Source organism: Vipera ursinii, assembly GCF_947247035.1.
Source record: "Vipera ursinii genome assembly, chromosome: 10".
NCBI lineage: Eukaryota > Metazoa > Chordata > Lepidosauria > Squamata > Viperidae > Vipera > Vipera ursinii.
The window spans coordinates 5456823-5481269 of record NC_139520.1 but is presented as its reverse complement, the minus strand read 5'-3'; the positions used below and the strand labels follow the sequence as shown (position 1 = coordinate 5481269).

At 43.7% G+C, this 24447-nt stretch overlaps 1 protein-coding gene across 1 annotated transcript in view; it reads left to right on the top strand.

Moving 5' to 3' along the window:
• Window positions 1–474: 474 nt before the first annotated feature.
• The window catches only part of CPNE2 (copine 2), a gene marked incomplete at its 5' end in the record, with an annotated part of 40415 nt that continues 16442 nt past the window's right edge, over window positions 475–24447 (top strand). Inside the window, 6 exons of the mRNA XM_083370225.1 lie at window positions 475–486; window positions 1269–1352; window positions 6388–6477; window positions 8030–8122; window positions 14938–15024; window positions 19329–19388. Coding sequence (XP_083226351.1) covers window positions 475–486; window positions 1269–1352; window positions 6388–6477; window positions 8030–8122; window positions 14938–15024; window positions 19329–19388 — 426 coding nt within the window. The remainder of the gene's footprint in view (window positions 487–1268; window positions 1353–6387; window positions 6478–8029; window positions 8123–14937; window positions 15025–19328; window positions 19389–24447) is intronic.

Below are 24447 nucleotides of genomic sequence, written 5' to 3'. Positions count from 1 at the left end.
ATTAAAACCAGTACACACTAAAATAGTAAAACAGTGGATAACAATTATAATAAAGTTTTGCGAGAAATTGGCAAAAAACATTGCCAGTTGCAGTCATGCGACCCCAGGAGTCAGAAGTGGACGGTTTGTGCTTTACTGACTGTTAACAGTTGTTAAATGACCAGTCATAAGTCAAGGACTTCTTATACTCAAGAGTGGGCAAAGAGGTACAGGTAGTCCTCGATGTACAACAGTTCATTTAGTAACGAGGACCCAGATTGTTGGGGGCAATTAAGCTGACTTTGTAATAATGCCGCTTGGGGTGTGTGTGAAAGCCCTAATAAGCAGGCATATACATAGAATGAAGGCTACTGCTAAGCTTGTAAGCCGCCCTGAGTCTTCGGAGAAGGGCGGGATATAAATGGAATTAAAATATAAAATATAAAATAACCGTTCACGTGATCCCCTTCTGTGACCTTCTGGCAAGCAAGGTCAATGGGTAAAGCAGTAACAACCATGTTACTAACTTAACAACTGCAACGATTCCCTTAACAATGGTGACAAGAAAGGTCGTAAAATGGGGCAAAATTCACTTAACAAATGTCTCACTTAAGAACAGAAATGTTGGGCTCAATTGTGGTCGTAAGTAGAGGACGACCTGTAATTGGCTCAAACAATTGGCTCAAACAATTGTCGTGCAGTTTGCAAAAGGGAAGCAAAAGAGAGATGCTTTGCAGCAGCAACGGAGAGCAAATGGCCATCTTTTATACTTTCCTTCCTGTTTCCTGGACTGTTTCATTCTGAGTGCCTGTGTGTGTGTGTGTGTGTGTGTGTGTGTGTGTGTGTGTGTGTGAGAGAGAGAGAGAGAGAGAGAGAGAGAGAGAGTGTGAGTATGTGTGTTCCTTTCTGAAGTTAGGAGGATATTCACACCTCACCCACACTCCGTCTCATTTCTTCCTTGGACATGGAGGGTAATTCTTGACTGCCACTCAAGCTGTTCCCTCATTAACAACCTTGAGAATTTCTATTTGATCGTAAATTGATTTTCTTCTGTGAATAGGCAGGCGGGATTGTTCTTCATAGAAAGAATATTAATTCCACGGGGGGAAAGACAAACTTGCATTTAGCCATCACTATGTATGGAGCTGGATGGGGGGGCACACAGGGAGGGGTCAGTTTTATGTGACAGGATACGGCGTCTAAGGACAAGGCCTGTTTGCTGTTGCTTCGGCTTCAAAGGACAAAAATAATTTCACAGTCTCTTAGATGCTTTCTCCTCCCTCTTGCAGGATTTGTTTGGAAAATCAGATCCATTTCTGGAGTTTTATAAACAAGGGGATGACGGGAAATGGATGCTGGTCCACAGGACAGAGGTAAGTCATTTGTAGCGGGTGGGGCCATTATTCCGTAAGATGGTCACTTTGTATAATTTCAGGGGGTTTTTTCCCAGCAAAATACTACAGGTAGTCCTCAACGTATGATCACAACTGAGCCAACATTCCTGTTGCCAAGCAAGACAGTTGTTAAGTGAGCTTTGCCCCAGGTTAAGACCTGTCTTGCAACCGTTGTTAAGTGAAGCATTGCAGGTGTCCTATTAGTAACACGGTTGTTAAGTGAATCTGGCTTCCCCATTGATTTTCCTTCTCAGAAGGGGATCACGTGACCCCGGGACGCTGCAACCGTCATAAATACATGCCAGTTGTCAAGCATCCAAATTTTGGTCACGTGACCCCGGGGATTCTGCAGCAGCTGTAAATGTGAAAAATGGCCGTACGTCACAGGTTTGTAACTTCAAACGGTCACTAAACGAACTGTTGTAAGTCGAGGACTAACTGTAAAGGGTAAGCCCACTGTGGGAATCTCACAATGAGACCGTAGATGCCTTCAAAATATTCCAGTTGTTATCAGCTGCTGCCATTACGTTTTCTAGAGATTCGGGGACACTCAACAGAGTCCAATACATTTGTGAAAAACATCAACTTCTGGCCGTTGAAATTCTCTTAAAGTGGCTGAAATAAATTATGATATAATGATTACTTGCGAAATACACACACCATGTAAAAAAGCCATAATGGGGTGCACAGTGTGTGTGTGTGTGTGTGTGTGTGTGTGTGTGTCTGTGTGTGTGTGTGTGTGTGTGTGTGTGAGAAAGTGAGAGAGAGAGATTTAACAAGTTATTATCCTCTTTGCTCAAATCTTGTCTCCTAGAAGCCTAATGGCTGCCAATCTGTGATTCACTATTACAGTGCAAAAAACCAACAACAACAACTCGGCAGCACAAAACTAACAATAGTTTTAAAAAGTGCAAAGAAAATGCTCACCTGTCCCCATCCCTCAAATTTAGGATATAGTTGGCTCCATCCAGAGGAACATAAGCATAGAAGAATCAATTTGGCAGGAACCTTAGAGGTCATCTAGTCCAACCCCCTGCTCAGGCAGGAAACCCTACACCATTTCAGACAAATGGCTGTCCAGTCTCTTCTTAAAAATCTCCAGTGATGGAGCGCCCACGATTTCCGGAGGCCAGCTGTTCCACTGGTTAATTGTTCTAACTGTCAGGAAATTTCTCCTTAGTTCTAAGTTGGATCTCTCCTTGATTAGTTTCCATCCGTTGCGGCTTTGGAGAACAGCTTGACTCCCTCTTCTTTGGGGCAGCCTCCCCCAAATATTGGAAGTCTGTTATTATGTCCCCCTAATCTTTATCTTCATTAGACAAGACATACCCAGTTCCTGCAGCCGTTACAGCAAGCAAAACTGTGAGTGGTGATTGTTCTCACTGACAGGAAATTTCTCCTTAGTTCTGGGGTGGATCCCCCTTTAACGATCTTTGACACTCTCAACCCCTTGGCATCTTTGTACATTGGGGCATCTATTGTGGGTCTTTTTTTATTGAAAAGTTTTACAAAATTTTAATAATAACCCCCCTCCCCATCAACCCTCCCCCCTTCCCTCCCCCTCCCACCGACTTCCCAAAGCAGAATACAGGGTATTACATATAGCAATCTGATGCAAACATATGCTAAATTGGAATGTCATAGCGAAGATCACTTTTATTTTATTTTATTTTATTTTTATTACATTTATATCCCGCCCTTCTCCGAAGACTCAGGGCAGCTTACAAGCTTAGCAGTAGCCTTCATTCTATGTATATGCCTGCTTGTTAGGGCTTTCACACACCTCCCAAGCGGCATTATTACAAAGTCAGCTTATTGCCCCCAACAATCTGGGTCCTCATTTTCTTGCAATTGTTGCAACGAATCCACAAGGCACCGGATTGCATCATTTGGAAAGATGTTTGGCCTCAGTCCACAGGGTGCCTCACGCAAGGAGGAAGTTTGTTTCCATTGTTCCAGAAAGCCTACTGAAGCAGCAATCTTGCAAGGAGCGGTGTCCTCACCCCAGCAGATAAACCATCCGGGGACATCCCGCTAAAGTTAGCCACCATTCGGAAGTCAGGACTTGTGTCCAAAGAGACCAAGCTGGGAGAACAAAAAGGACCTCTGTTCTAAAATAGCACGCCTACGATCCCCAGGGCCTTCTCTTCCCCAGCCTCTGCTGCGCACGTAGCACGGTTTTAAGTTGTTTTTACCACGCCTCTTTTTAACAAGCCCCATAAGGAAACCATACACATGCCTGTACATCCATCGTGGTTCATAAGATTTTTTTTTTAAAAAAAACAACCCACAAAGCAAGACTTAGAATTGAGAGAGAATTTTTATAAGAATCGACCAATACATTTCAAAAGACATTGCATGACATTGAGTGAAGTTGTTTAGCGCAAAGAACAGCAGGCTTTAAAGCAGGGGTGTCCAACCTCGTCAACTTTAAGACCTGTGGACTTCAACTCCCAGAATTCCCCAGCAAGCATGGGGGCGGAAGCTTAACAGAATGAGATCCAAATTTGAAATAAGAAGGAATTTCCTGACTTATGGAAGCTCCTAAGCCAGCTGGCTCAGGAATTCTGGGAGTTGAAGTCCATGAGTCATAAGAGAGCCAAGGTTGCCTACCCCTGTCCTAAGCAGTGAGAGAACCTGTCTCCTGACCTCACCGAAGGTCTTCAAGAAAAGATCAGGCAGCCAATTATTCAGGATCATGACGATTCCTGCACTCAGCAGGGAATTGAACTAGCAGACCTGAAAAATCCCTTCCAAGCCTAGGATTCTATGAGCTTTAGAGAACTTGAACATTTTACAAGTCTCGAGTTGGACAACTTTAAGACTTTTGTACTTCAACTCCCAGAATTTATTTTTATTTATTTTATTTTAATTCCATTTATATCCCGCCCTTCTCCGAAGACTCAGGGCGGCTTACAAGCTTAGCAGTAGCCTTCATTCTATGTATATGCCTGCTTATTAGGGCTTTCACACACACACCAGCGGCATTATTACAAAGTCAGCTAAATTGCCCCCAACAATCTGGGTCCTCATTTTACCTACCTCGGAAGGATGGAGGGCTGAGTCAACCTTGAGCCTGGTGGGATGCGAACCTGCACTAATTGCAGGCAGCTGGTGTTACTTAAGGAGGCATTAGCCCACTGCTCCACCAAGGCTCAATAAGAATTCCCCAGCCAGTCCAATAGTCTGAAAGTTGCATACTCCTGGAGTAGTATTTCCTAACAGACATTATCCAATGAATTTGGATATTTTTGTTTTTTTTAAAAAAACCCAACAACAGGTAATTCTAAATATAATTGCCAAGAGAGAGTTTATAGGGCCTCTTGTGTCTGTTGCAACTCCTTAGGGATGTTGTGTGTCTTTTATGTTGGACTGTATTGAACAGTGTTGAAGGGATTTAACACTGGGCACACGGTCCGGAGAAAGAGGTTCGTGGTTGTTGTTTTTTTGCTGTGATTTGAGGCAAAGTGTTTAGCTATTCCCTAAAGTTTCCTGAGCAGCCTGAAATAACCTGCGTCTCTCCTTTGATTCCTACTTTTTTGTGCAAAAGATATTTCTTTGAGGAAATTCTTTCCCCCACCCCTACCTTACAGAATTTAGAAAATATTGGATGGAATCCATTACGAATGGTTAAAAAAAAGGGCCAGCAACGGTTTAAGCTTCACCCCAAAGGTATAGTTTGCAAATCGGGGAAGGAACAGTGCCAGCTCTGGGCAGACACTACCCCGAGTACTTTGTCTGGCAGAGCTATGTGTTGAGTTTGATGGGTGGCAGAGATCTGAGCGAAGAGACATTGTGCAAAATTTTATCTACGCTGCTTTAGGTAATGGCTGCTGATAAAGATTCAGGAAGCGGTGATGTGTACAGATAGCTGCAAGCTTTTTATCTGCTCTTTAGAATAGACTAGGTTGCCAGAATTATGAATGCTAAGGCTGCTTTATTATAAGGTGACAGTAACAGAATTGGAGATAGGACGAACATAGGTCTCAAATGGAATAGGGCTTCCTGCCTGAGCAGGGGGTTGGACTAGAACAGAGTTCCCCAACGTTTCTGACTTTGTATGTGTGTGTGTGGGGAGAGGATAGTTTTGCGTGAGTGACCAGCAAATGTGCACACGTGTGCAGCTCCATTTGCGTGAGCGGTGTGCATGCACGCCTGATGGTCACTTAAGTGGAGCGTGCATGTGCTCGGCCGCTGCTCGCGCAAGTGAGGATGCTCGTGCACTCCCAAGCCGTTTCTGTGGCCCAGTTGCAAACCCCTCACAGCCCACTAGGGGGCTGCAGCCCACAGGTTAGGGACCCCTGGATTAGAAGACCTCTAAGGTCCCTACCAACTCTTGTTATTCGGTTATTCTGAATTTTGCAAAACGGAATGCGTTTTCCCCTTTCTCACTTTCTCAAATTACATTTCTACCCTGACTCGGAGCTCTTCCTCCTGTTCCTCAGAGTTATTCCAACTGCCCATTCATTTCCCTTCATTATCAGTAAAAGGGCAGAGGAAGATGGTTAGGGAGACATGAGGATATATTGCTTCTGAAGAAAGGAATTCCAGTTGCTGGAATTCTTGTAACCTTTCTTCTCAGCCCATCTGGCTAAAGAGAACCCTGTCCGTGTTTTCTTGGGGAGCAGCCTTGTCCGCAGAGGACGAGGTCGAACGAGGAACGTTGCAGAACGGTGCTTCCTACACCCTATTTAAGTAGAATCTCACAGCGGAGTGCGTAAAAAATATGTCTACTCCCTCCCCTGGTCCAGACATTGTTATAGTATTGACATTAATAGAATATCCAGAGCCAGTTTTGCCAGCAGTTAAGGTACCAGGCTAAAAAGCAGGAGGAGACCGTGAGTTCAAGTCCCACCTTAGCCAGGAAAGCCGACCGAGGAGGAAGATGTGTTGGAAGATAATGTTCACCACCTTGAGTTGTTTGTAAAAATATTAAAGGTGGGAAATTAAATAAACTAACAAACAAACAAACTGGAGTTTTTATTATCTTGCTGGCTTTTTCTTCAAATTGCAGGTAATCAAATACACGCTGGATCCTGTATGGAAGCCGTTCACGGTGCCTTTGATATCTCTGTGCGACGGGGACACAGAAAAGCAGATCAAGGTACCGTCCCCTTCGTCATCTTCCATTTCAGACCTCCACTGTGGTTGAGAGATAACATTTTTATTAGAATATCCGACCCCAACCTGGAATGCTCCTTTCTGTTGAATTTTAACTTCCCCAGGCTTTGTGGTCTCCATCCATGCTGGCTGGGGAATTCTGGGAGTTGAAATCCACAGCTCTTAAAGTTGCCATGGTTGGACACCCTTGTTCTAGACCAGGGGTAGGCAACCTTGGCTCTTTTATGACTTGTGGACTTCAACTTTTATAACTTGTGGTCCTCAATGGAACCGCATCTACATGGGAGGAAGTGTGTAGTGGGGTGCCCCAGGGCTCTGTTCTGGGCCCAGTGCTCTTCAACATCTTCATCAACGATTTGGATGAGGGGATAGATGGGGAACTCATCAAATTTGCAGACGACACCAAGCTGGCAGGAATAGCCAATACTCCAGAAGATAGGCTTAAAATACAAGAGGATCTGGACAGACTCGAACACTGGGCACTATATAACAAAATGAAATTCAGTTGTGAAAAAAGTAAGGTTCTACATTTAGGCAGGAAAAATCAAATGCACAGGTATAGTATGGGTGGTACCTTGCTTGATAGTAGTAACTGTGAGAGAGATGTCGGAGTCCTAGTAGACAATCACTTCAATATGAGCCAGCAGTGTGCTGCAGCTGCCAAAAAAGCCAACACAGTGCTAGGCTGCATTAACAGAGGGATAGAATCAAGATCACGTGAAGTACTAATACCACTTTACAATGCCTTGGTAAGGCCACACCTGGAATACTGCATACAGTTTTGGTCACCACGATGTAAAAAGATGTTGAGACTCTAGAAAGGGTACAGAGAAGGGCAACAAAGATGATTGGGGGACTGGAGGCTAAAACATATAGGGAACGGTTGCTGGAATTGGGTATGTGTAGTATAACGAAGAGAAGGGTGAGGGGTGACATGATAGCAGTGTTCCAATATCTCAGGGGCTGCCCCAAAGAAGAGGGAGTCAAGCTATTCTCCAAAGCACCTGAAGGCAGGACAAGAAGCAATGGATGGAAAGTAATCAAGGAGAAAAGCAACCTAGAACTAAGGAGAAACTTCCTGACAGTTAGAACAACTAACCAGTGGAACAACCTGCCTCCAGAAGTGGTGAAGTGGAGTGGTGAATTCCTGACTCAGCATGGCTGGTTCAGGAACTCTGGGTATTGAAGACCACAAGTCATAAAAGAGCCAAGTTTGCCTACCCCTGTTCTAGACAATGGGAGAGCTTCTTAATGTCTAAATTGAGACTGTCAATGGATCATAATAGAACAAAAAATGATACATAGAATGTATTGGTCTCCATCGTGTTGGTATAGAAAAGATTAATTCACGAGACATTGATTGAAATTCACCCACCGACTGTTAATCGGATACTTGGTAATAGTTGTCCTACCTGTGGGAGAAATGAGCATCTTCGTGAATTTCTTCTCTTTCATAAGTTGGATGAATTTTTTTAATTCAGATGGGTCAGTAAAGTGGATGGGAATCCTGACTGTTCCTCTGCTTCTTCTGCCAGATTGTGTGTTATGACTACGACAACGATGGAGGGCACGATTTCATTGGGGAGTTCCAGACCTCTGTTGACACGATGTGCAAAGATGGCTCTGTGGTAAGCCTTGAAGGAAGGGCACATCTGGGGCTGGGAAGATGCCCATTGCCATTCACCACCACAGTTTGAAAAAGTTTGAATTTCTTCTTTTACCTCATGGTTGCCATTTAATTCTCCTCCTTTAATACTGTTGATTAGCACATAGGCCATGTCAAAGTACAGAATAAAACATAAAACATTACACAGTAAAACCATACGTAAAAGTGAAATACAAGAGGCAGATTAAATGAAAAGAATAAAATAATAGCAATGGCACTTAGACTTATATACTGCTTCACAGGGCTTCTCTAAGCGCTTTGCAGAGTCCCCATCAATCTGGCTCCTCATTTTATGGACCTCAGAAGGGTGGAAGGCCGAGTCAACCTTGAGCCAGTCAGAATCGAACTGCCGGCAGGCGGCAGTCAGCAGAATTAACCTGCAATACTGTATTCTAACCACTGTGCCACCACGACTCGGTATTATATTCCTTATATAATAAGGAATATAATATCATGTTTCTGAGTCACCTCTGCAGTTTACCCTGATCAGACTCACATACAGCTAGTCCTCGGCTTGCAACAATTCATTTAGTGGCTGTTTGAAGTTACAACCCCACTGGAAAAAATGACTTATGACTATTTGGCTTACTTACAACCGTTGCAGCATACCCATGGTCACCTGGTGAAAATTCAGTCGCTTAGCAACTGACTCATGTTTACGACGGTTGCAGTGTCCCAGGGTCACGCGATCACCTTTTGCAACCTCCTGACAGGTAAAGTCAATGGGGAAGCCGGATCCACTTAACAGCCGTGTTACTGACTGAGCAACTTCTGTGATTCACTTAACGACTGTGGCAAGGAAGGTTGTAAAATGGGGCAAAACTCACTTAACAACTGTCTTGCCCAGCAGTGGAAATTTTGGGCTCAATTGCGGTCGTAAGTCAAGGACTACCTGCGTGTAGATTTCAACTGAACTATTGTAACCAAATAAAGGGCCACGTTATGTGTGATTCTTGAGTTCTGACTGCACATGAAATATGTTGCTTTAATGTGCAATATGTTCATTTAATGTGCAACCCAAGATAACCAGGTTCAGCTTACTTGGAGGAACTAAACTGAAAAGTCTCTTACGAGTCGCTATCTTGATGCCTGTTTAAGAAAAAATAGTGTCGCCCGGTTTTTTTCCCCTGATCTAATTTTCCCAAGTAAATCAATCTTTTTCAACTTCATTTCTCCTTCAGTGCGGTTTTGTTTTGCGCTGGTTTGCTCATCACCAAGTGTTTGTGATGACCCTCATTAGCAAACATCTCATCTTCTGCTAAGACCGGGCTGGTTTTTGCCCAATTGAATCGCTGTCCTGATCTTCCGCGATTGATGATGAAAGTTTGTCTTGCTGACTTGCTCCCACAATCGTTTGGTGTTGGCTTTAGGAGTTCCGATTGCAGCCCGATTGTTATTCTGCTTCTCCCCATTATTTGTGGCCGGTGTCCTAATTAAGTAGAGTAGAAATGACGGGGGGATAACTTCATAAGCCAGGGATGACCAGCACGAACAGAACTGTAAACCCTTTGTATTTCTTAAGATACAAAAGTGCAATTAGAGATGCGGTTAGCAGTGATCCGAAATGGAATATTTTAAATTGATCTACCTCTCACGGCTGCCTCAAAGCTGCTTTTATCAAAAGGCAACTGGACTGGTTTTTTTTCCTTGAGGAAGAAGAAGAAAACGCTTTGCTTTTCATCCAAGAAGCTTCAGTTTTGATGCTGGGGGAATGGAAGGATAGATGCTGACAGTTGAGACTGGATGGTGGAGGGATGGAAGGATAGGTTCTGATAGGGTGGGGAGAGGGGAGAAATGGAAGGAAGCTGAAGCCACCAGTTGGAAGGGACCTTGGAGGTCATCTAGTCCAACCCCCTGCTCAGGCAGGAAAGCCTATGCCATTTCAGACAAATGGCTGGCCAGTCTCTTCTTAAAAACTTCCAGTGTTGGAGCATTCACCACTTCTGGAGGCAGGTTGTTCCACTGGTTAATTGTTCTAACTGTCAGGAAGTTTCTCCTTAGTTCTAGGTTGCCTCTCTCCATTTCTGGGTTTGCAATTCAACACGCTTTGTGTGCAAAACACTACAGCCTCACAAAAGTTAACCCATGTTAAAAACAAGCCAAGCTTTGGAGACTCATGAGCTCTCCGAGGTCCTGATTATGTTTAGTTGGGCCAAAGCTTAGACCAGGGATGGCGAAACTTTTAGAGACCGAGTGCCCAAACTGCAACCCAAAACCCACTTATGTATCGTTGGGTGCCGGGTGGGTGTGGCCCATTGGGCGGATGTGGCCATTTGGGCAGGCATGGCCCATTGGGTGGGCCTGGCTGCAATGGTAACACGAGACTGGGTAGGACTAAAAAGTTCAATCAATCAATTCCAACTTTGTGAGATTATATTTTTTCCCCATGAGAAGCTGAAATTGATTGATTGATTGAACCTTTTTTTTTGCACACGGCGATGGAGGCCTAAAGCGAAAAGGTTTTATAAAACCCAGCTGAAGGCCTAGGACTGGAGCGATGGCTCATGTGCCCACAGAAAGGGCTCCGCGTTCCACCTGTGGTACCCGTGCCATAGGTTCACCACCACGGGCTTAGACTCTCCCTTTATTGTGAATGTTCTTGGTTCTTTGAGGATCTTGACTAAAGCAGGCAATGTGAGTTTTCATAAGCTAGTATTTTAGAATATTGGAGAACTCTTGGGGAGGCATGGTGAAGGTGGTGGACAAGGACTTGGGAGGTCCAGTGTTTTAGGCTGCTCTCAAGCCATGGAAAGTTCTGGGAGTTTTGAATCAGACCTTCCATCTCAGCTCAAGAGTCAGGGTGGGGTAGTGGTTCAAGTACAGGGCTACGAGAAGTCTAGTCTCCTGTGTCCCAAATGTGATTGTTCAGGAGCCAACTGGACTTCCTTGTTTTTGTTTAAAGATGTTTCTGTTTCTCATCCAAGAAGCTTCTTCAGCTCTGACTGGATGGTGGGGTACGGAAGGATTTATACTCCTTGCAGACAGCTGGTCATTTGCCTTCTTTTAGAGAGTCGTTGAGGCCACCTGGAAGCTTGTCTGTTTCATCAGGGTCACCTGAGTAGTGCAAATGGGCATGGAGCTTTCTTGGACCTGTTGAAAGGTCTGTGCTGTAGATTGGAGATGGGTGTCTTCAAAGAAGAAAAAGAAAGTCCAGTTGCCTCATGAAAAAGCACTTTTGGGACAACCATGACCTGGATGACTGAGAATCTCCACAGACATCTAGTCTCCTATCAACTAAGGCAGGGGTAGGCAACCTCGGCTCTTCAACTCCCAGAAGCTATGCTGACTCAGGAATTCTGGGAGTTGAAGTCCACAAGTCATAAAAGAGCCGAGGTTGCCTACCTCTGAACTAAGGCTAGGGTAGGCGGCTCAGGAATTCTGGGAGTTGAAGTCCACAAGTCATAAAAGGGCCACGGTTCCACCAACCCTGAACTAAGGAAGTCCTAACTGGAAGATTGGGAGGGTCATTTCCTTCTTAGCCCAGCTTACCTCACAGGGCTATTGCAAGGAAATATTGGTAGAAGTGCTATCTTTACCACCTTAAGAGAAGGAAGGTATACATTTTAACAACTAAATGAAATAAACAGATGGAAGATTACCGTACATAAACTGGTAACTAGCCAGCTTCCAGCCTAAATTCATGCGTAAATTCTTGAATCGGAAGCTAATGGAAAATTCCACAATCTCATAATCTGGGTCACTTGAAAAACAGAATTCCTTAAGTGCTCAGAGGCTGAAAAAAAAACACGTGCCTCTAAATTGTTAAGAAAGTTCGGCTCTTTTGCAGAGACTTCAAGCGTCAGCAGATCTTTTGTCGAAATGACCGTTTGCAGTTATTACTCCAGAGCTCTTTGGAGGCTAGAAATGGCATTTTAATTTGGTCTTCCAGGCTGCAATTTGTTTACGCCTTCCTCAATCCTAGTTGGTGCTCCTGCGTAGGGAGCTTAAAAATAAAATGGATACATGCATTTGTTTACCTCGTGAGTAATCACATCCTTCCTCATTCCGACTCGAAGCCCCACTGCGCTCATCTGCTCTTTCTGCGTTGGTTTCTCTCTCAAACTGACAGCGTCTAAATGTAGTTGCTGGCTGTAAATAGCTCAGGCAGATGTTCAACCGCTCTCAAGTTTCTGGGAAACCTTAGGGATGCTACATGGCCTGGCACTATGCTCTGGACTGAAGCCAACACACCTTTCTTGCCAACAAGCCTGCCCCCAGCTACCTTGAAGGGTTGCACCCAGAGATATGTGGATAGAAAGCATAGCAGGGGGAACAGAGCAATCGAGGCACAGAGAGGAGAGACCAGGGGTCAAGTGAGGTCTTTGATGTGGTAGATTGTAGCCTGGATTCCCAGGAGGGAGGGGAAGAGGTAGCGAAGGGTAGATACAGGTAGTCCTTGACTTATGAACACAATGGAGCCCCAAATTTATGTTGCTAAGCGAGACATTTGTTGAGTGAATTTTGCCCCATTTTATGACCTTTCTTGCCACCGCTGTTAAGTGAATCACTGCAGCTGTTAAGTTAGTAGCACGGTTGTTAAGCGGAGCTGGCTTCCCCCATTGACTTTGCTTGCCAGAAGGTTGCAAATGGGAACCACGTGAGCCTGGGACATTTCGACCGTCATAAATACGAGTCAGTTGCCAAGCGTTTGAATTTTAATCACGTGACCCTGGGGATGTCACAACGGTCGTAAGGATGAAATATGGCCATAAGTCCCTTTCTTCAGTGCTGTTATAACTTCAAACGCTCAACTAAAATGAACTGTTATAACTTGAGGACTACCTGTAGTTTGTGTGGGAGAAAGAGGGTGATGATAGCTGCTCCCCAATAGCTCCCCGAATATATGTTTTCTGGTCCAAGTGGTCTGCCTTGAGCTTGGCAAGATTCCTGTCTGTAGGTGAGGAACAATAAAGGAAACTGCTTAGAAGAAACTGTGTGTCTCATCGGTTTTAGGGACCTGACATGCCCACCTTTAAGTTCAGGTGTAAATGACCTGAAGTACCTGTCACGGCACTAAAATGCCATGTGGAATACTTAGCGAGATGCAGATGAGCTGAATTGTGTATGTTGTCGTTTGCATGTGCAGCTGAAGCAAGCTACATCATGTCACTGTGACGTCTTCCCAGATTGCGACACAGACTGTGGTGGGGTGATGCCTTCTTTGGCCTTGTGGTTTTGCCTTCCTTCTTATTGTCTTCTGTTGTGACAAGGTTGTAATTGTTGGGGGGAAAAAATCCCTCCCATATTTTCATAAGGTGAAACTCTGGGCTAAGACAAAAACAAAACTTTGCAGGATCAGACCCTGCTCTGAATTACAAATTTCCCTAATAATAAATTTCCCGTCTGTGAAAGTTCAGCCTCTGATAAAATACGTTCAACATTGTTTATTAATTCAGTTCTTATCTATGGGCAGTCAAACCTTGCTCAGCTCCATTCTTCACTCTTGCTTGACTCAGAAGCCATGCTGAATTATTTTAAAAAAAATTTTGGGGTGCAAGAATTGCAGGGATGTGGCTGGTGGCTGGGACATCGCTAGATGATAGGTGGAGCCAGGATTCAAGACCTTTTGCCTCTTATAGAGTTAGTCCTCACATAGCAACCAAATTGGGACCGGCAAATCTATACCGGTACCCTGGTCACTAAGCAAAACCTTACAGGAGTGCGTGCCAGACTTATGAGCTCATGACCACTTCCACCATTAAGCAAATCATCAACGTCATTAAGTGAAGATGCCACATGGGCACAATTGGCAACTTCCTGCTGGCTTCATCTTTGACTTTTGCTTGTCAGAAGACAGCTGTGAAGTGCAAAAATGATAGGCATGTGATGCTGAGATGGTCGTAAGAGGAAGGATAGGTCACAAAGCTGTTTTTTTAAAGAGTGGTTGCAGTCAGTAATGGAGGACGATCTATACCTGGGGTCTTCAAACCTGGCCCTTTATGACTTGTGGACTTTGACTCCCAGAATTCCTCAGTCGGCCATTTTGATGAAACCGCAGGCTTGGATCCCGACCAGGGGTCTTCAAACTTGGCCCTTTTATGACTTGTGGACTTCCAACTCCCAGAATTCCTCAGTCGGCCATTTTGATGAAACTGTGGGCTTGTATCCCGACCAGGGGTCTTCAAACCTGGCCCTTTTATGACTTGTGGACTTCAACTCCCAGAATTCCTCAGTCGGCCATTTTGATGAAACCGCAGGCTTGGATCCTGACCAAGGGTCTTCAAACCTGCCTGGCTGAGGAATTCTGGGAGTTGACATCCACAAGTCATAAAAGGGCCAAGTTTGAAGACCCCTGATCTATACCTTCAGAGCCCAGGTTTCTCATATTTTCAATTCTTGATATTCCAGTTTCCTTCCAAAATGTTAGAAATGTTGCCCCATGCATACTGGGTTGTGGTGGGGGATAGTATTATATTGGTAACGGGGGATGATAGGCGTCCTCTCAGCCCGCGTTTTGGATATCTGTAGTTTAAACCAGTATTTTTCAACCTTGGCAACTTTTAAGACGTGTGGACTTCAATTCCCAGAATTCTCCACTCAGTCAGCTGGCTGGGGAATTCTGGGAGTTGACGTCCCTACATCTTAAAGCTGCCAAGGGTGAGAAATACTGGTTTAAACCATTTTCCCCCAACTTGGCTACCCCTAAAATGTTTTGGAATTGTAAATCTCAGCCTTCCCAGTAACTAGAGGACAAAGAAATATTTTCTGTAGCAATAAAGGAAAAGGAAACAAGATTACTGCATTTACCATGGTCTTCCTTTCTTTAAAAAAATGCAGGTAGAGTTTGAATGCATCAATCCCAAAAAACAGAAGAAGAAGAGGAGCTACAAGAATTCAGGCATCATCATTGTCAAGTCCTGCAAAGTAAGTTCTTTATTGAGACTGCTGGGAGGGAATCCCAGGGGCTGACAACAGCTGCTTCTCGGGAGGAGAGACAATATGTAATTTGGAAAATGAAGGCTGTTTGCCATGCTTCTACATATGAGGAAAAAAATATAAATGTCACAGCTGAAAATCAGATGAGGAGAATTGAATTCTCTTCTTTCTTCCCACCTCTCTGAGCTCTGATGACTTTATCCAAAAATTGTTTGGCCTGCTCTTTCCCTCCAAATATGCTAGTATAAAAGACATTCTTGTATTCTCTGAATGGCGTATTTAAAATGGAGAATATTGGGAATGTTGTCCCCGTCTCGGGTCCGAGGCCGATGAAGAACACCAGACGCGAGGTACAGGTTTTGTTTCCTTTTATTGAAGCGCTGCAAGAAAAGGGGTCCTGGCCAGAAATGCCTGGGAACTCTGAACAAAAGAACTAAGAAAGCTTTGTACAATTTCACTAAAGTGGAAGGCGGGATAAGGCGAGATATAAAAGAAATATATAAGAAGAGATTGGACAGCCATTTGTCTGAAATGGTCTAGGCCAGGGTTTCCTGCCTGAGCAGGGGGTTGGGCTAGATGACCTTCAAGGTCCCTTCCAACTTTACCATCATCATCATCATCATCATCATCATTATTATTATTATTATTATTATTATTATTATTATTATTATTATTATTATTAAATATCATCTAATAAACATTTTAATAATGATCTAACAATGATTCTATTGGTCTCTAGCCATCCCTATTCCTAAGCCTTGGCTAATGAATGCTTCAGGAGTTATCTAATACACATTGTGTTTGCTCCAGGCTGTCTATTCCTAACTTCTGCAAGACGTTTAACTCTTTGTTATTTTATCAGCTTTCTAACCACCCGGAATTTTACAAGCTTTACAGGGTCGTATTGCCTGTGAATAAGCATTCTTTGTCCTTGCCAGACAGAGTCCACCATTGCAGGCTTTCCAGTCTCCTTTCAAGTGTATGCCATAGCCTTGCTTTGATTTAGCAGACAGCCCATCAGGAGAGTATTGGGCAGGTGGGGGAAAGCTGTGAAATTTGTAGTTTTGCCCTGCCGTATGGATGATTTCAAATACAGGTAGTCCTGGATTTGTGACTGTAATGAAGCCCGGACTGTACCTGAGTTTATATTCTTTTCTGAAAGCGATCCTTCGCGAATATCACAATAGTTAAACAAAGCCGAGGACTGCCTGTATTATAGTCTCAGAACTGAAATATTTTTTTAAAATGTCTGAGCGTAAGGGAAGGTAGAGGTGAGATACTGAGATATATCAGTAAAAGTGTACAAATGCCACAGTGTGCTGTAGCGGAGAAGTCCTTTTGCACCCTCAGTGGTATATTATCAAGGAGTACAAATGCATAAATATGCATAAACCTTTTCTCAGAAGATGGTGCCCAAAGCACTCTGTTACTTAACTCGGCGCTGCCGTCAATAAATTAACATCTCCTCTGCTTCTGAAATATAAAACCTCTTGAGTTATTCACTCTTTTAGACTCTGAAGATCTTTGCTTTTCAGTTTGATGGATTATAACTGCTAAACCGCTTTCAGATTTGCATTAAAATCATAATTACTGACATAATGCCGAGATTGCCGGAGTGGCATCTAATCATCAGAAGGGCAAGGGTTTCCACTCTGGGACAAATGCAATAAATTTCTAAAATGCCAACTCTGACAAGCCAGGATGAAGACAAACACAAGGCCTGATTAACCTGCCATTGCACCAAATTGGATGAGTCAGATGGGGCTTCGGCAGGCGGTCTGCAAGTAGGGTGAGGTCTGCTCCCCCACCCAGGGTCTGAGTCACCGTCAGCTCGGAGGCCAGCCCAGAGTTTTGCAAATGGGCCAAGGATCTAGTCCATCTCTTGACTCCTGCTTTGGAGAATACAGCTAGTCCTCGACTTAGCGACCACAACTCAGCCCCAAATTTCTGCTTCCAGGCAAGACTTATTGTGAATTTTGCCCTGTTTTATGACCTTTCTTGCCACAGTTGTTACATGAGTCAAAGCAGTTGTTAAGTTAGAATAGAACAGAATTTTTTTATCGGCCAAGTGTGATTGGAGATACAAGGAAATGGTCCCCGGTGCATAAGCTCTCAGTGCACATGCAAACAACAAAGGGATAGGTCATAGATCCTACATCGTAGTTAACAATCATTGATCATAAGTTACAAACAACAAATGATTAATCATAAGAAACCGATAGGAGAAGACAGTAGGAAAGATGAGAAGGTGAGAAAAAATGAGAAATGAGACAATGCTGTGGGAATTAAGTGACACCCTTGTTAAGTGTCAAGTGGCTTCGCCCTTGACTTTGCTTGTCGGAAGGTCGCCAAAGGGGATCACATGACCCCGGGACACTGCGACAACCGTCATAAATACATGCCAGTTGCCAAGCATCCAAATTTTGATCATGTGATGCTGAAGTGGTTGTAAGTGTGAAAATGATTATATGTCATTTTTTCCAGTGCCGTTGTAACTTTGAACGGTCACTAAATAAATAAATGAACCTCTACTCTTTTCTGCCTATCATTTTGCATTTACATTAGGAGTGAACACCGGTACTTTCGCATATGTCATATCTGTCTCTCTCTCTCTCCTCCCCCTCTTATTCAGCCCAGAGGAGCGAATAAATGAGATAAAACATCAATGAGCTAAAACGGTCTAGAACAGCACAGTCTAATGATCCAGATTTGATCCCCACTCCACATTGATTCTATACTATGCCCTGGGTTCATACCCCATGAAAAATCCCAATGCACTTAATGAAGCGTAAAATACATACGAGCAGTCCTTGACTTACATCCGGTCAGGTGGCGACGGTTCAAAGTTATGACATCCCATCAGCTCCCCCTCTCAACTCATGTGGCCACATTTCTGATGCTGGTCATTTATGACCTTTTGCCCATGGACATGTGGCTGTGATTTGTGATGTTTTTGCTGAAAAATCTCCGTTTACAGAATGCCTAGGGAGAGTCTCAGTCATCCAGGTCATGGTTGTCCCAAAGCTGATTTTTCAAAAGGCAAAATGGACTTGGTTTTTTCTTTGAGGAAGAAAAAAGTGTTTTGCTTCTCATCCAAGAAGCATCTTCTGTTCTGAAGAACTGAAGAAGCTTCTTGGATGAGAAGCGAAACGTCTTCCAAAGGGGGGGGGGACCCAAGAGAGACGAGTTGCCTTTTGAAAAAGCACCTCTGCATTTACCGTTTTCAGTGGGCTTAACAACCATGTACTTATCAATTCATCAACAACTCCCAGTGGGCTTAACTGTGGCACTCACTTAAGAAGCTCTGCAAAAAAAAAGATTGCAAATTTGGGTTTCACCACAAGATGATCTGCTTTGCGACAGTCACGTCTTATGACTATAATGGGCAGGCTCCTTTATGGCCATAAGTTGAAGGCCACACGTAAAGCCTATTTAAGTTTCATGCATTGGCCTAATTCACACAACATCTCAATGCAGGGTTTCTGCATCCATTTGACCTTCGGCTAGCTTGGTGTGCAAACTTTCCCATTACAGTCCTCAGCCTTGCTGTGATCCTGTGAAGACTGGGGAATTTTGGGAATTGAAGTCTACTCATCTTAAAAGTTGCGGAGGTTGGGAAACACTGCTATAGGTGATAGCTTACTAACCATTCAGACATCACGAACTTTCTCAGACAAATCTTGTCGAAGAGAATCGAGGAGAATGTTTGCACGACAAAGACCTTTGTTGACACAAAACAGCAATCTTGCTGGCAATGTCTCAAATACACACACATCTCCAACCTGCAACTTTTGATATATTGCACAGCTGAGCAGACACAATGTTCCAGGCCGAAGTAAAAAACCATGGTTAAGTGGTTTGTGATGCAGGGGATGGTCAGATTCCCAAGCTCCACCCCTCCACCTCCAACTTGTGACTTGAAACCATGATGTGCTACTTTGACATCACATTGGAGAACGATTGTGTTTTGTTTCCCTTCGCTGAAAGAGAAACGTGTGGTGTAAATCCAGCCACAGAGTTTGGAAATGTGACGGCTGCTAGGAAATTCAAATTAGAAGTGTCTTTCTCAACCACGGCAACTTTAAGCTGTGTGGACTTCAACCCCCAGAATTTTCCCCAAGAGTAAGAATTCTCATTGCTGGCTGGGGAATTCTGGGAGTTGAAGTCCACACGGCTTAAATTTACAAAAAGCCATAAACGAATGTTTTGTGAAACAGTCTTGCTTTGCATTAACTTGCTCTCTTTCTTCTTTCCTTCTCCTCTCCTCTCAACTCTTCCTCCTCATCCTTAAGATCACCCGAGATTATTCCTTCCTGGATTACATCCTCGGAGGCTGCCAGTTAATGTTTACGGTAAGGATCTTGGTGATTTTTCTTTCCATAAACGCTAACAACATAATCACTGTTGTGCCCTCTCGGTTAAATCTCAGCATTAATTAAAGCATCAGTGATGCCTGGAAGTTGGAAAAAGGCTCCTTTCCTGAGCGGAAATGTGCCCCACCGTGGCCCACAAAATTACAGGGTGTGCATTGCTCTCTGGTTAGACGAAACCCCAACAAAACGTTTGCCACCCACATAGCAACACGTTGGGAGGATGAACAGTGGAGAAAAAGGTGATGTTTGCATCACGCAAGAGCCAGGAGGGGAATCCTCCATTCCATACAGGTGGTCCTCGACGCTTCCTTGAGGGATCGTTGAAAGTTACGACGTCACTTAATGACCATTTTTCAGAGTTAGGGCAGTCGCAGCATCCCCACGGTCACATGATCGAAATTCAAGAGCTTGGCAACTGACTTATATTTATGATCTTTGCAGTCTCCCGGGATCACGTGATCACATTTTGCGACCTTCTGAGAAGCCAAGTCAATGGGGAAGCCAGATTCCCTTAACAACCAGGTTACTAACTTGAGAAGTTCAGCGATTCCTTTAACAATGGTGGTAAGCAAGGTCGTAAAGCAAGACAGTGGTCGCGGGAGTTTTGCCCACATGCCACGACCTTTCTTGCCACCGTTGTTAAGTTAATAACCTGGTTGTTAAGTGAATCTGGCTTCCCCATTGACTGCGCTTGTCAAAAAGTCACAAAAGGGGGGTCGTGTGACCCCGGGATACTGCAGCAGTCATAAACATGTGCCGGTTAGCAAGCACTTGAATTTTGGTCACGTGACCATGGGGATACTGCAGTGGTTGCAAGTCACGATCAGGTCACTTTTTTCAGTGCCATTGTAACTTTGAACGGTCACTAAATGAACTGTTCTGAGGGCTATCTGTAAAAAAATATATCAAGCAAGCTAGCTCAGAAAGAACTCTAAATGTCTAGACCAGGGGGTAGGCAACCTTGGCTCTTTTATGACTCGTGGACTTCAAGTCCCAGAATTCCTCAGCCAGCCATGCTGAGGGGAAAGGGAGAGGTTTCCAAGCTGAGCCATGCTGGCTCAGGAATTCTGGGAGTTGAAGTCCACGAGTCATAAAAGAGCCAGGGCTGCCTACCCCTGGCCTAGGCCGCTTTATGACTCGTGGACTTCACCTCCCAGAATTCTTGAGCCAGCATGGGGGAACTATGGCCCCTTCATGACTTGTGGACTTCAACTCCCAGAATTCCTGAGCCAGCATGGCTCAGCCTGGAAACCTCTCCCTTTCCCCTCAGCATGGCTGGCTCAGGAATTCTGGGAGGTGAAGTCCACAAGTCATAAAAGAGCCAAGGTGGCCTACCCCTGGCCTAGGCCACTTTATGACTCGTGGACTTCAACTCCCAGAATTCCTGAGCCAGCCGTGCTGAGGGGAAAGGGAGAGGTTTCCAAGCTGAGCCATGCTGGCTCAGGAATTCTGGGAGTTGAAGTCCACGAGTCATAAAAGAGCCAAGGTGGCCTACCCCTGGTCTAGACTTTTCTTAATAGGAAGGAGAAATCAAAGTAGGTCACTAAACTCCTCAAAATGACAGTGGTCTTCTGCTTTTCCACTAAAAGAAGTCAGTGCAGCTCACACAGCAGAAGTAATAGTATTACATGAATGTACCACCACGTGGCTCCCCAAATTCTGGATTCTGGACTGTTTGTAGCTTCTAAATACAGTAACTGAGTCATATCTGCACCAGGTTTTTCTCACACTGTGGTTCAAGCCAAGATTGGGAATCATGGGTAAAGCTGATACACGAAGCGTCTATGGAGATGCTCAGTCATCCAAATCATGGTTATCCCAAAAGTGCTTTTTCAGGAGGCAACTGGCCTTGTTTTTCCTTTGAAGAGGTTTCGCTTCTCATCCAAGAAGCTTCTTCAGCTCTGACTGGACGGTGGGGAAGGGAAGGATTTATACTTCTTGCAGACGGCTGGTCATTTGCTGGAATATAAATCCTTCCCTTCCCCACCATCCAGTCAGAGCTGAAGGAACTTCTTGGATGAGCAGTGAAACGTCTTCAAAGAAAAACTAAGAAACTCCAGTTGCCTCTTGAAAAAACACCTTTGGGACTGATATACAAAGATTATTTTGATCCACTGCTGCATAAAGGGGAATTATAAATCTCAAGGTGATTCTACCGAGTCTGAGCTTGAGCTGTTGCAATTCGGATTGCAGTTGTGTCCTGACATTTAAAAAAAAAAATCAGTGACACCAACCCAGTCCTTGGGATTTAAGGAAAGCAATGCAGCACATCTGTGGACACACTTTATTCGGCCTAGGAATCCACAACCAGGCTGGATTTGCTTCGCCCCCCACACACTGACCATTTCTGTTATGATTTCATATGCACGTTTCCTTGGTAACCTCATTACTTGAACAAACGAAGAATTATGTTACAATTAGGCACGTACAAGTAACGATGGGATAAAGCATGCTGCTGCCTAAGGCGGAACATCCAAATTTCCTTTCAGACATTTTCACTCTGAATTAATTTGGGACATCATGTCCCTGAAAAGTCCGGTCAGATTTCTTTGACCAAACCAGGAATTGGTTTCGCTTGGAGAATAGCTCGGGTGGACTCAGGAGTCCAAATATTGAAGCAAAGAAAAGTTAAGTTACTGTTGAATTAATCTATCACTGTATCCCGCTTTATGAAGTAGCAGGCATCAATGACTTGCCAGGGTTAATGAAGGATACCATGGTACACATGCCGATGATCCTAAATACTTACTGTAACAGCTTGCTTTATGCTGATGATATGATTTTATTATCATACTCACAAGTAGGATTACGTAGGCTATTAAGAAGATTCAGCTCTTATTGCCAGGATAACTCCCTAATTATTAGCAAATCCAAATCGAAAATAATGGTGTTTGGAAGAAACCATCAGAGACATAAGTGGCAATTAGATGGTGAACCAATTGAGCAGGTTAATACCTTTGTATATTTGGGAGTAACTTTTTCCAAGACTGGATCTTGGGCCTGCCATCATCAACGAAGTACATTTAGAGCAAAAGCCCGTTTGAATTTATTGCTCAAACTAAAGAACCATAGTTACCCAGGGTCCCTAGCTCCACTACTCAAAGTTTATAAGGCTAAGGTTACGACAATGCTCTTGTATGGAGCAGAAATTTGGGGTCTTTATTCAACCACAGCTTTAGAACAAACACAGTCCCAGCATCTGAGATGTATTTTGGGTGTAGACCCAAGAACATCTGCTGCAGCAGTTAGAGCTGAATTGGGAATTCATACAATTCAGGCATTATCTAAAATTAGAGCTTATAACTACTGGTGCAAAGTTAATGAAATGGAGACTGATAGACTCCCCAAATTATGCCTACTAGAGCAAATAAAACTGCAATCACAAACCTCCTGGATCACCAAACTAACAAATTTTGTAAGAAGCTGTGGCCTTCCTGTTTCTTGCGTAACAGGAGAACAATCTAAAAAAAGAGTTGCCCAAAGAATTAAGGATATAGAAGCACAAACTGATATAGCTATCCTTAGTAAGGTGGGTAACTTGAAATGGCTGAGTAAATACAAATGTACTTTTCAAGTGGACAGTTATTTGAAGTCACAACTCCCAAAACATCTTAGGGAGATATTTACGAGAGCAAGATTTGAACAGCTTGATACAATGGTCAGATATGGGAGATTTCATGCTATACCGTACAATGAGCGTCTCTGCATTTGCGGAGCGGCAGAGGTAGAGGACCTGGCTCACATCCTATTTGACTGTTGTTTGTATAAGAGGGTGAGAGACAGGTATCTTGGTCTATATACCAAACGAATGACCCATTGGGATCCCCATATCAAAATAATTTACCGTATCTTATGTCCGGCCAGAACTTGAAAATAACATTCAACGTAGCACAGTATTTAAACAAAATGATCCGGTTAAGATCTGCATATGTGGGACTGATTGGGGTAGATTGTAAGGGCGACTCCGAAATATAATGTTTCCATATTTTATCTATATCTTAAATTTGTATTTTATTACTATTTTAACTTAAATTGTATTTTAATTCCATTTTAAATTGTATTTTATCAAATTCCATTTCGGATTGTTTTTATCTAGTTTCGGTGACGGTTTGTTGCTGGAACTTTGTACTTTGATATGGCCCAAGGGCTAATCAATAAAGTTGTTGCTATGTAAGTAGCAGGCAATAGGAGGAGCGTGTTGAATTAATATAATAGAATATGTAATGCAATGCAATGCAATATAACAATATTAATAGAAAATATTACTATTAATAAGATATAATAATGTTAATATTATTTCAACCATTTGGGAGAAGAGGTACTCTTTAAATTATTTACACCCAGGCTGGCAGTTTGTGGGGGCTGTGGACCACACTTACAACATTTTCCACAGCTTTGAGAATCACTGATGGTAGAAAGTGGGCATAATATGTGGGTTTTCTCATTTTTATTCCTCAAGTTTCGGTGGGCCTTGTTTGATCTTAGAAGCTAAGCATGGTCTGGTCTGGTAGGTATTTCGTTGGGGAGCTACTGTAGGAGATGACCAGGCTGAGCCTCAGGGTGGGGCAAACTCATCATCAGTTTGAAGTCCTTACGTCCAAAAGAGACCTAAGTCCAGCCCCCCCCCTTGAAGTGTGTTGGCTCTTATCTAATGCCAATTTGTCTTGACCGTTAGTAGATCCGATGCTTGGCAATAGGTTGCATGGAATAAACTCGCATTGCTTTTGAATTCTATCTTGGCTCCTGTTTCCTTGTGCCTGACAGCTGCCAAGAAATGTAGAACATAGAACATAGAATAACAGAGCTGGAAGGGACCTGGGAGATCCTCTAGTCCAGCCCCCTGCCCAAGCAGGAGACCCTATACCGTTTCAGACAAGTGGCTGTCCAGTCTCTTCTTAAAAGTCCCCAGTGATGGAGCACCCACATCTTATGAAGGCAACCCATTCCATCGGTTAATTGTTCTCATTGTTAGGAATGTCAGCGCTGTAGATACCGTCTTTCCCCGAATGTGATACCCAACCGGAAAATAAGCCCTAAC